Raw genomic sequence first — 13,029 nt, 5'->3', positions numbered from 1 at the left:
AGACTGTATACAGGTCAGAATAAAAAGTACACAAGTCACATTATGGCCAAAACTTAGGTATCGCTTATTTTGGAATTTCTTTGCAGTCCCAAGTCACCTACCAACATTTGTACTGAAATACCAAAGTCTCTCGATGGCCAACAGGCATTTTTCGAAATCACTGATTTTTTGCACTAAAAGTACTTAAGTCCTTTAAACAACTAATCAAATGGCTGGTTAACCCCACGTGACATTTAATGCCGGTTTGTATCAATGTTGCCAGCTACATAATACTTTCTCTAAACTAGACAACTTTAAGGTTGTTGTGGACAAAAACATCATCGAGAAATCTTTGAAGTGCTGTCAAGAAATGGTAGTCATTAGGCTACTTGTTTATTATCGTTTCATATTTTGTCACGCCACCGAGTGTACAGCCTACAAAAGATTATCAACAGATATAGAGAACCTAAATAAAGAGTAAGTATCGAAGCAACTTCATGAGCTTGTACTCGGTTTGTTCGGTACTTGCTGCAGCATACCACGCATGTGTCCAGTAAAACCAGTGTTACCACGTGTTTTTTAATTTATTTACTTGCCAAAAAACAGTCTTTAATACAAGTTATAGTATCCTCACTGCAAGTGGTGGCTTTATGACACTAAATGTTATCAAAAATCATGTAAGTACAATGCAAAAGAATAACCTACACGTTTCTTTTTTAGAAAAAATCACACGCAAAAAATACTTAAGTCCAAATCGTGTTCGTTAAATTTCTCAAACACAGCAATAAGCCAGAGACGGGTACTAAGGATGCTTAATCGTCATGATGCAACTTACTGAAATATGCCACAAACAGCAAAACTTGCTTCTGCTGATTTCAGGAAACATAAAAAAACTGCAAGTGCCGATATCTCAAAATCGACATTCTGTGACCAGTACTTTGTCGTTCTTACCTCTTCAAAGACTTGTAAAAGCTTACATATAAAAATGAGATTCAAACCACTTTCAAACGCAGAGACGCTGAACTGCATTCGTGAGAAGAGAGAATTAGCAGATTACCAAATTCAAAATCCGTTGAATGAATTTTTGAACTGCTTCAAAGACTTCAAATCTCACTAACCAAGTATTTTCCTTGCCCTTTCACACGGACTTTGACAAAGCACCAACCGGCTGATATTCAAATGGAACTGATTGAATTCCACATCTTAGGAAATTCGTAGTTTCAAAAATGGCATTGTGTTGGTTGAACGTGTATGAGCAAATTTTCCAAACTAGGATTTATCCCTTCATCCACCAGTAACCTGCTGACTATGATGAACAGTTGATTGAATAGACCTTGGATTGTCAGCACCCTTCATCATCTTTATACAAATTCGGTTTTGTCTCTACTAGTAGAATGGATGATTCTTCCCTTGCAGCGATTTTAATCAGTGAATCAGGACTGCGAGTCAGCTTCAAAGTTCACATTAAATCGATTTTGAAAACTTTTATGTTGATTTCAATCAACTAAATGTTTTTCTTTTCGTGGTAGGCATAGTAGATGAGCTATGCAAGTATGGACCGCGGTCTAATCCGGATACGCGTATTTGACCCGACAGCATGAAAGGTTGCACGCCACTGGTCTAACCTATGAATGGTCTACTGACATGAAAGTCTGCGACAACAACCCAGGATTTTGTGTTGTTATCAGCCTTACTAAAATGATATACGTTCTTCTGGTGCAAATTAAGCTAAACTATCACAAGATGTATAAGGTGATACTCTGCTTTTATTCCGACGTTTCGTCCATCAGACACGATTGACTTCTTCAAGGGAACTGGATAAGGCAATGACTACCATGTTGCTGTAAATCAACTAAGCATGCAAAATGAAATTCATTAATTCAACTTCCAAACAAAAATTTTGAAATGAGAAAAAGGGAGTTTGAATGTTATCAATCAACCAGAAACTTAACTATCAGCAGAGAAGAGTCGCAGTTCGCGTATTTATAATCTGTAGGTCGTTGCAGCAACCACGTGCAGTGGCGCCTGCAGAGGGAGGCAGGCGGGGTAGCTGCCCCGCCAATGTTTTGGGCATCATCTTTTTAATTTTTTTTTTATTATTACATATTGTTATTATTTTTTTAATATTTGGATCCCAACCTGAAGTCAACTCAAGTTGCAAGGGGGGTAAAAGTTTCCTCTTTTATTTTAAACTTGCTCTTCTTGCTGCTGTTATTATTACGATTTTGTGATTCTATTCACGTACTTCACCTGCTGCCTGTCATGTAACAATTGTTACCGGCTGTTCAGCAGATTGGCTCTTGCTTGGTTCTTGAGTGGTGGCAGTGCATACAGCAGTGGGTCACTCAATGTTTAAAGGATATAATGTAGATTTAACTCAACGAAGTCTACTAAAGTAATACAGTAAGTATTAAGTAACCAGTGGTTTGATGACTATCTCTGGCTGGAGTATTCAGAAGCTAAGGATGCCACATTTTGCTTTCCCTGTCGAGTTTTCAACAGCTTGGTATGTTATAGTCCTGTTAATATTAAAGTTTATTCTATTAAACTGCAATTATGCTCCACCGATGTTAAATGATTTTTTATTCTTAATGTTTCTTTATCCTATCCACGAAGATTTCATGCGCAATATAATGACGATAATATTTAAAACACAAAATGAGCGAACAATTCTATTACATACATCACATATTAAGATGCAAAAAATGCAGTATAACGAAATAATGCAACTAAAGTCAACATGTTTCTACGTTTATTAGACGTTAAAATACGTTTCACTTGTAAAATTCTTCTCTCATACTTTTATTTTTGAGAATATTGCGTTGCTTATTGCCTTTGAATTGGAAGTCGGCTGCATAGCCGAGTGGTGAGAGCCTTGGAAATGCAATCGAAAGGGCGCCGGTTCGACACCGCTCAAGAGCATGCGGCTGTGTCTCTGTCAGGACACTTAAAGGCATGCCTGAAGGTGGACACGAAGATTGGCTTCTTTGCCTTCCCGTCTACTTAATCTAAATCTTCAACCACCAGGTGTAAGCCTGGATAGGACAAAAAAAAAACTCAATTTCACAACGTCATAGGCTACGCAATACGCGTGTGACCTCTGCGTTTGATATATCTACTATGTTTTGACATCTGTATTTTCCAAGCATGGAAAAACGTTTTCACAGCGTTTCAGTACAGTATTTGATAATTTCTTTGTCAACTAACAGACTAGTCAAAATCATGAGGCATATTTAACTGACTGTTGGATAAGCCGAAAGTGCATTTGTAAAAAATGGTTTTTCAATGTGGAAAAAAGCTACGCAAAATTTCGCTAGCCATGGCAGTTGCAAGTCCCATACGGCATCAAACTGTGATTTATTTTGAATTTTATTTGTTTCAACAGATCAGACATGTCAAAATGTGGGTCTTTTGATAGGCTATATTGCAGTAGACAATAGCAGTAGAAAACAAGAGAAATTGAATAACATATCACTGTTTTGCACCAGTGGCGTAGCCAAGGGAGGGGGGTTTGGGGGTTTCAACCTTTCAAATTGAATTTACGGATGTTAATGCATTGTTTGCAAGAAAAGCTTTAGCCTATGAAGTAATTTCACGTCAAACTGTGCAAGGATGCAAGCCATCTGTAACTGCTGAGATCGCTTGTTCGATCTAGATTAACGTCTAAACAGCTATTCGTTATACAAAAATTGAATATATCAAAAATAAAGTAACTTCATTGTCTCAAATCTTTTTGTATGATAACCTATGATAGAGGATGTATGATAACATATGATAACCTATTTTTGTATGATAACCATCAAGATGTATGACGTCTATGACGTTACATTTTCTAAACTTTGGGTTGGCTTTAAAGCATAAAAGTTAGTGACTTACCGGAATAAGATTGCTTTTTGGATCAACCAAGGAGAAAATTGATAAATAATGAAACTGTAATAATCTTGCAAAAAAAAGCAATCAACCTATGTCTCTAAAACAAAGTTTGCCTAATTTTAAACGAAACTCCATTAAAAGAGCGAGTTTTGCCAATACCAAACATTCAAACATCTCAGCCAGGAATTAGCAACAAGAAAACGTAGAGAGTTAGCTTTATTTCCGAAAAATGCCTAAAAAAACATGATCTTATCCTTTTGCTATGCCACCGGACAGCACCATTTTACAGAAATATTCATACCCACATTTTGTTGAAAATGCTCCCAGAATGCACTAAACTGAAAGTAATTTTTCAAATTTTTCTGGGGGAGGCACCCCAGACGCCCGCCGCTAAGTGTCGCTTTCGGCGAGCACGCCATCAGGCTGCGCCCGTCCGCCGTCAACACCCCCATTTCAAATTTCCTGACTACGTTACTGCCTTGCACTGTCAATATTTTGCCCCCCCCTCCCCCCCTTGTTGAAGGTCTGGTGGTGCCACTGACCACGTGATATTGTAAGTGTGCTTTTCGAAACTTTCTGATATGAAGTATATTAAACGATCGATTCGTTGGACTCAGATTGGCGTGTTGGCTTGGTCGATAGAGTTTGAGAGGTACTCGATGCCGTGGGTTCGATTCCCACCACTGCCATTTTTTCTAATTACCAAACAAATTTCACAGCAAGAACCAATTCTCTGAGTGCTAGAAGAGTCACAATGACTGCACTCAGCTGGTTCAAAGGAAAAATTGTCATACCGGTCAAAACACTCCATCTGCTGCAGTGGCCTGCACGTTACAAATACGCTGACGGTATGAGTCATGAAGAATTAAAATCTATACGCGACACTGCATAGTTTACAATCAGTAAATACTTAGTACTTACAATAGTTTAGCAATAGTTTACATCAAAATAAAAGCAGATTTTAACCTTACACATCATGCGATAGTTCAGCTTGGTTTGCATCAGGAGAACGTATCATGTTATTTCACTAAATGCCCGATGAACAGCCTCGTTCAGTTATCAGCCTTACTTGTTACGTGTGGCCGTTGTCTGTTTACAATCCGCCATGCCTGCCGCAACCATCACATTTACTCGGTATGGTTAAGGCAAGACACAAAAAAGTCATAGGACAAAGTGAACCGGCGTCCCAGTGCGTACATAATTAATAGGGTGGGTCGCGAAATGGACTTTTTTACCAATTCGAAAACCTCAAAAGGATATGTGAAAATAGGCCCGAAAAAATACTCCATGCCAAATCTGAGCTGATTTTGGCCAGAAATAGCTTGCGAAAATGCATTTGAAATTTTCGAAAATTCAGACTTTTGGGCGAAAATGGCATTTATCGTTTTTTATCCAGAACTTAAAAACAATTATTCTGTGATCCAATTTTGGTGAAATGCACCTCCTTATACATTGTAGGTACCACTATAACCTTTTAAAGGTCACAATTCACCTCATGATTATGTCAAAAACTACTTTTAAATGTGAAAAAATTGCTAAATTATGCAATGTTGCATAATCCAAGGATGTAGATCCGCAGCTGCACATTGCAGCACATTTGCCAGTGACATTCAGGGATACTCTACTAATACTGATGATACCGATGACTCGTCGTCAATTGTTTCCTTTGTTACATCTTTATTTGGGGATGTTGTTGCTGATGTGCCAGAACTGAAAATGCCGAAAACGTATCAAGTTCTCGATTGGCTTGGACAAAAGAAGATTTTTGAAAATACTGTACGCGAAAGTGAAAGGTGTGGTGTGTCCATTTGAGCAACAGCAGCAATATGTACCGCTCTCTTAGTTAGTCTCGGCATCGTAACGGAAGATGCTGCTTCACAAATAATTGATAATAAAATCCAAAGAGATAAGGAATATCTTAGAAATGAAAATGTGAATTGCAATTCCATCGCAGTGTGCCCGGCTTTGATCCAGGGTGTGTTTTTTGATGGCCGTAAAGATCAAACACTTGTTCCACAACCAGGAAGCAGCGACAAGCACCTGGCCAAAGAGGAACATTATTCTGTAGTGAAACAGCCTGGTGTGTGGTGACAGGTATCTAACTCACTTCACCCTTCAAAGCGGACAGAGTAAGGACATTCAGCAATCCTTTTTGGGCTGCCCTAAAAGAAAAAAAAATTTGCTCACCAGTTTGAAGTTCATCGGATGTGACTGAACAAATGTAAACATTGGAATGCATGGCGGGGTTATCGCATCATTAGAAAAGCATTTGGACCATCAGCTTGTCTGGCTGATACAGTATGAATGCTGCACACCAATGAGTTGCCATTCCGGCATCTTCTTATCAAACTTGATGTAGATACTACCGGTGATAGGTGATTCAAGGGACCTATTAGGCTGCTTTGTATGTCTGCTGAATACCCACCTATCGATATCAATTTCCAACCGATCGAAAATGCCCCACCTATCCGAGAACTACATCAAGAGATTGTCCATGATTTATCGGATGATTAACGGTATCTGTATGATGTTTGTGCATCTATTCGAAATGGATCTGTACCAGCCGGACTCGACAGCATCAAGATCGGCCCCTTAAACCATGTTCGATGGTGGACTTTGGCCTCCGGAGTTTGCCGGTTGTACGTTAGTGAACATGGTCTTGTTGGTAATGTGAAGGCCAACCTTGAAGCACTCACATATTTCATTGTTGCAAACTTTGCTCCATTATTGTTTGACATTAAGTGCGAACCCTTGCACAAAGATGCTCCAGCCCACATCTTTCAAGCAATCCAACTGTTTAAGTTGCTTCCCAAGGCTTCACAAGACATAGTTAGGTCATACCTGGAAAGAAACGCCTACTCTGCTCAATGCTCATAATGAGAATTAGATCTTGGCCATGGTTGCAGATCCAGACCCAAGCATGAAAGGCGGTGGAAATCATCAGGAATATCCGTGGAGATTCTACCTTTGGAGATGATCAAGTGAGGCAATTCTGTGTACCGAAACTCAACTTTGATGCCAAAGATTACTCGGACTTAATTGACTGGTCTCAACCGCACTATACGGAACCACTGGTGACAGCAGATATGGGTCACTTTTCTATTCAAACAATACGCAAACAAATATTGTTTTTTGGGGAATTTGACAATCATACTCAGTCCGTCGAGCGAGCCGTCAAACTGGTGACCGAATCCAGCAAACTTGCATTGGGACAACATCGTAGGGAGGGCCAAATTCTGTCGAAGCTTAATTCAAGAGCCATTCATCCAACATCTGATTCGAAAAAGGATTTCATTTGTGCACCAAAGTGGCAGTTATGATGGAGCAACCATTGATGAATGAATTGACTGACTGCAGCTGAACTGCTTTCACAGATGTTTTTGCATAATTTGTTTCTATGTAATTCAGCTTGAATGCTACGAAACTTCAAACAATATTGAGAAAATGCTTTAAATGTGTGCTGCAATAAAGCATTTTATCAATTACTTTTACCCTATATACAACTAGAAACACTATTATACAGTATAATACACTGCAGTATACAACACACATTATTTCAATTGTATTCGACATCATGTTCGGCAATTGCCAACATCATCATTTGACGTTTTTTTCACATTTTCAAGCAGGGAGTTTTGAGACATAATCCTAGTTTAATTGACCTTTAAAGGAGTACAATGCCATCTAAATTGTATAAGGGCATGCATTTCATCAATGTAATGTGACAGAATATTTTTTTTCAAGTTCTGAAAAAAACAGGTAAATGGCATTTTTGCCGAAAAATCAGGATTTTTGGGAAATTTCAAATGCATTTTCGCAAGCTATTCCTAGACCAAATGAGCTCAGATTTGGCATGGAGTGTTTTTTGGGGCCTATTTTCAAATAACCATTTGAGGTTTTCGATTTGGTGAAAAAGTCCGTTTCGCGACCCACCCTAATAATTAACCAACCTTTTTTCGACAATGTGGAGGAACGATATGCCTGGCATCAGCACAAGACTGAGTGTTCATTTTGAAATCATAGTTTTCATGTCATTCTCATGAACATAAGCAATGAAAGCATTCAAACACGATTTATTGTCATTCGAAAATGATTTCTTGATATTTTTTTGTTTAAGCTGATGAGTATTGTTTCCTACAGGAACAGTGAAGATACTGTCCTCCTCATGATGAAGGAAATTTATTCGTCCATGGATGTGCTATCTGATCGCCAAATTGCCAAGCTTCAACACCCTACGACTTCCCGATCTGAATACCCACTCTCCAGCACGCTAAAACCTAAATAAAACAAGTTGATAATCATTAAAATTAAAATCATCATCATTCTAATCATCTCCTGTAGACGAATCTTGGAGGTTCAGTGTTATTGACCTCATAGTCATATCTGGTTGAAGCAGCGTGAAATTGTTTTGTGTTTGTCTCGTAATACTTGTGCTTGCTACGGTCGGGCAGATATGTGGCAATATGTGGTTTCATTTGGTGCACCCCGTATTGCTCGCACTATGCATATCACGTCATTTCTGCAACAGTTCGACTTGCTATAACCAACGACGTACTCCAAAGCTCACAAGAGGTGAGCCGATATGTTTCACAAAACATCTCATCGAATACAGCAACATTTGCGGGATGCTAAGTATCTTTGTTTTGTTGAATCATAGACAAACAAGTTTACCATGTTGTATTACAAAGAAATATAACATAATTAAATAAAAATCAACTCACACGTTTTCGACACGTACGTGTGTCTTCATCAGGAATTACTTAAATCTGCAATATGCATAAAATGAAAATTATGAGATACATCTGACTATGCACCATAACTGCAACGACACTCCGGACTGAAAAGCACAAACTGAACAAGTGATACAAGAATGATTACGAGTAAATTATGCGGTGATGATTTTAAATTGGTCGATCGAGACATTGTCAGTGCACGTTACACAAGAGACGATGTGCTCTTTAATTGCACTTTTGGTTGCTAGGTTTGGGTTTAAGTGCCCCCCGGCCCTTGTCAACAAATGTCTGGTTGACATGTCTGGTTTGCGTCACGCAAACAACTAAGCTTATGCACAACATTCGAAGAAAGAGCAAAGGGAGTAGGCGACTTCAGTTGAAAACATTGGTGCACTTTAAATATTTTATATACAGGATGAATGTCACATGAAAATTTTTTTATAAGTTTATCTAGATTTTTTTCCTAAAAAGGGTTTGCTAATAAAATAACTAAAATCTGCTTCTTCTGGCGTGTCCTTTGGTTTATCAGCCATGAAGGTGTTTAAGATTTCATTGAAAAAAAAAAGAGAATATCCATTTAAATAAAACACGTTTTTCAATTTCTTGATTTCCTTTTAAACAACTGATCATCAGAACACACCAAACGAGCACGAGATAACAGACACAAGATTAAACCAGATTTCCATTTGTTAAGACACAGAGCGTTATAATTTAAAAGCAAGCCAGTGTTGGTAGGTTTTCGCCTAATTCAGTTGTTAAAAGAATTGTGTTTAATTTCAATGTCAACATTAGAAAAGCGATGGTAGCATTGGATTTTTCAAGCGTAAATTCGATATTTTTATGTTGCGAGTTTAAAAGGTTTAAAATTTTTAAGCACGATTCATCATCATCAAAAATGGAAAAAAGTTCATCTAAAGCAAACTTTTTTGCTCGCGACCCCTTTTAATCTCCTAAAATGTTTCGCGACCCCTTACGATTAAAACGACAAACAGTGCGAAATATACATTTGTGATATTTATTGAAAACTTAAATCTAACGAAAACCAAAAACAATTTACCGTTCTCAGTTCTGTTTGTTTTTATTTATTTCTTACCGTAACAACGAAGCTTATGGGCAGCCTACTGGAAACAAAACAAAAAGCAAACACATTTATTCAGTGTGAACAAAGCAAGTCCAGCCGTGGCTCAGCGTTTGTTAATACAGGTCTCAAGGGGGTTTCAATGTTGTTTAGGCTGGAACGTAGGCGAAGTGAGAACATTTCAGATAAATCGTTTTGAAATTTTTGTTTCAAGATGCCTATAAATATACGGGCAGCCTATTGAGTGCGCGACTTTTAATAAAGTTAATAACTGTCACAGCGTTTCGCACAGAAGTGTTAAAATGCAGTACCTTGTGCAAATTGGTATAGTTTCTGCGACCCCTGAAGTTCGTTGCGCGACCCCCAGTTTGGGAAGCCCTGATCTAAAGCAATCTCAAAAAATTCAAATATTTTGGTTTCGATGTGTGCCAAGAAGAAATTGGTCAGTGTTGGGCTCAATGGGGAACCCATGGTGACGCCACTTGTCTGTTGAAACAAGCTACTGTATTGTTCTACAAGAACTCTTGTCTCAACCGGCAGTTATTCGCCTGTGGCTCATCATTCCTTTTGTGTGTGTTCTAATTGTTTGTCACATGCCTGTACTTTACACGTCATGTGATCTGTTTCCCACCGTATGATTTACCCGTAATCATTCTTGTATCACTTGTTCAGTTTGTGCTTTTCAGTCCGAGTGTCGTTACAGTTATAGTGCATACTGCATAGTCAGATTTATCTTATAATAATTTTCATTTTATGTATCATTGTAGTCATTGTATCATATCTAAATAGCAGTATCACTTTATGTATAGCAGATTTAGTTAATTATACAAAATATTAAGTAGTTATATCTCTTTGTAATAAAACTTGTTAAACCCGCTAAAGTTTCTTTGTTTTGTTTGTCTATGGTTCAATAAAGCAAACTCTCTACCAAAGCTATATCTTGGTTTTGTTTTACAAGAAAATCAATTATGTTCTGCTATGAAATCGCAAAGAAATTGAGCGCACGTCAAAGATTTTTCAATAAGCTTGTCCAGACTGACGAAAATTCAACACAAAAATATTTCCAACTATGGTGTTGTTTTCGTTGTGCCACAAAACTTTTTGCCTTAATTTCATTTTCAGCTTATTTTAAATCATTTTCTCCTCGACATCTTGACGCAGAGAAATTGGCGCGAGATTATTGACCGTGGCTGATTAATTGCAGAGACAACAAGCCGCATATTAGATTTCACTGCATAACATTACTTGCCGCAAAGTATATACTTTTTTGAACACATCTTGCCTTGTGCAGATATTTTTATTTGCCAGTGTTGAATCCACATAGCGAAGTAGGCTGTTGTGTGTTCCCAGCGCAGTTTCCAAGTAATTTGCACTACTTTGCAATGCAGGCCATCTGCACCAACCGAATACACTGTAGTCTAATTCTATGAACCGGCATAGTACTTTTTCCATTTGCTTTATTGTTTGTTTGGTAAGCTACATTCTTTGTCTTTGATGTAAAATACTCTGGCGTTGCAACGCTTAGTTAAACTGGTAATGGCACTCTAGGGAAAACATTTGTAATCACATTCATCTGGAAATTATTTTGTATAATTGTTCTTTTGAAAACGGAGCACTGGGGCGCTCATTTTTCATTTGTACATACAGTTAACTACATTAGGCTAGATCATTCATCCAGATACGGAATTAATCATGTCTACCATGGATGTTATCATTTTCAAATTGATATTTACGGTCAAATTGAAAGCAGCGCCAATGACTCAGATTTTTGAGTTTATGAATTCTCGCTCTTAAGATTCTAAACTTAAACCGGTGATTTTGAAGATATAATGAGGTCTCAAGAGATTATAAAATATCATTATAAGAAATATCCGCACAATCAAGATGGGCTTAATGGAAAATATTCTTTGTCCCAACTAGCCTCGCGGTGAGATAGAGCTTGCGGCTAGTTGTCCTTGTACCAAGTTGGCCGCTTCAGAATCTCCCAAATCTCCTTTTGCCTTAACGTTTGAAGAATTTACTTAATGTAACGAAACTTTTTAAATCACATTTGTGGCGTTATTAGAGGCTGATTGTTTTGTGAAGAGCATGCATGAAATGGTTTATAGATATTTTTAGCTTGCAAAGAGAGCGATAAGGTCAATTCTATTATTCGACTACTTGAACACTTGATGTACTTTCCAAACTAGGGTATAGCCCACTTGCGAAGCAATATTGTATAAATGGTGTATCCAAATTCTGCGACGATTATCTCCATTATTTTGCCAGATTACTAGCTGGTCTGGTGAAGTAGCACCTGACCGTATTTTCCTGAGTATTTGTGACTTTTCATCGCTGCATTGTCACTTGTACATAAAGTGGTGGCAATATAGTTTAACCTTGGTTTGTAGTGTGCATTATCTCCAAGGGAGCTTGCTGTAGCTTGGAATCATAAGTTTTTCCTGGTGTATAGTTCTGGCCAGGGGGAGGTTTCTCTTAAACATGTTGATTACTGGTCCCTCCAACTATGTGATTATTTTTTCGCTTTGGAAAGGTTCAATTTATTTCCTGAATGTAGCCTAATCGTTGTATGGTTTAATAAAGAGCAATATTTAACCAGTGAACACTCGTGAAACAGCTCGTCATTTAACACCGTCCGTCCGTAGATCTTGAACATTGTCTACACAGGGAACCGTTGTTGGGGGAACGGCATTGTTCGTTGATTGATGCTTGTTCAAGCAATACTCACTTCAAGTGGTCACAGGCATGACGCCATGTCGAGTTTTATGCAACCTGCAGGCTATCTAATCCAAGTAGGTAAAGGTCACATACCAGTGGCGTATCCTGGTTGGTTGAGCAAGGGAAGCAATAAAAGTCGTGGGGAATCAGAGCGTGCCGAAGGCACGTGTTTTCTAAGGGTGTCCGGGGCATGCCCCCCCCGGAAATCTTTTTGCAAAATTACTCTCAAATAATGGATTAATGTGCTTTCCGGAAACACTTTTAGGGTAATGTTTGTATAAAATTTATAAGCAGATAAACAGCTATTAACTTATTAAAGGTAGCTCTTACACACGAACGGGCAAAAAATGCGGCTAAAATTGGAAAACACCAAAAATTCAGCTACAGCTAACTACTGCTGTAGTAGCTTAAGCCAGAATTTAGTTCAGTCAAGTTTAGCCTAGACATCACATATCCTGTCTTATGCCAAAGTCTATCCAGCCAGGACAGCAGTGTAAAGCCAACATTTGGCTCAAACTTTTGCTTACAAGGCCGATATTATAACCATAACAGCGCTTTAAATTTTTTAATTTCAACCCACGGGCGCAATATCCAACAAAGCAGAGTTGCCAGATTATGATAAGGTTTAAAAACTAAAAAAAGACCAAA

General features: G+C 38.2%; 1 protein-coding gene across 1 annotated transcript in view; it reads left to right on the top strand.

Moving 5' to 3' along the window:
* The window catches only part of LOC145778027 (triacylglycerol hydrolase DDHD2-like), an 89,791-nt gene extending 77,525 nt beyond the window's left edge, over nucleotides 1-12,266 (top strand). Inside the window, exon 18 of the mRNA XM_082589418.1 lies at nucleotides 7,993-12,266. Within this exon, the coding sequence (XP_082445544.1) occupies nucleotides 7,993-8,137 (145 nt within the window). The 3' untranslated portion in view covers nucleotides 8,138-12,266. The remainder of the gene's footprint in view (nucleotides 1-7,992) is intronic.
* The last annotated feature ends 763 nt before the right edge of the window (nucleotides 12,267-13,029 follow it).

Source organism: Aplidium turbinatum, chromosome 10 (genome assembly GCF_918807975.1).
Source record: "Aplidium turbinatum chromosome 10, kaAplTurb1.1, whole genome shotgun sequence".
In the NCBI taxonomy this organism is placed as follows: domain Eukaryota; kingdom Metazoa; phylum Chordata; class Ascidiacea; order Aplousobranchia; family Polyclinidae; genus Aplidium; species Aplidium turbinatum.
The sequence above is the reverse complement of the archived record's forward strand: the minus strand, read 5'-3'. Positions and strand labels throughout refer to the sequence as shown.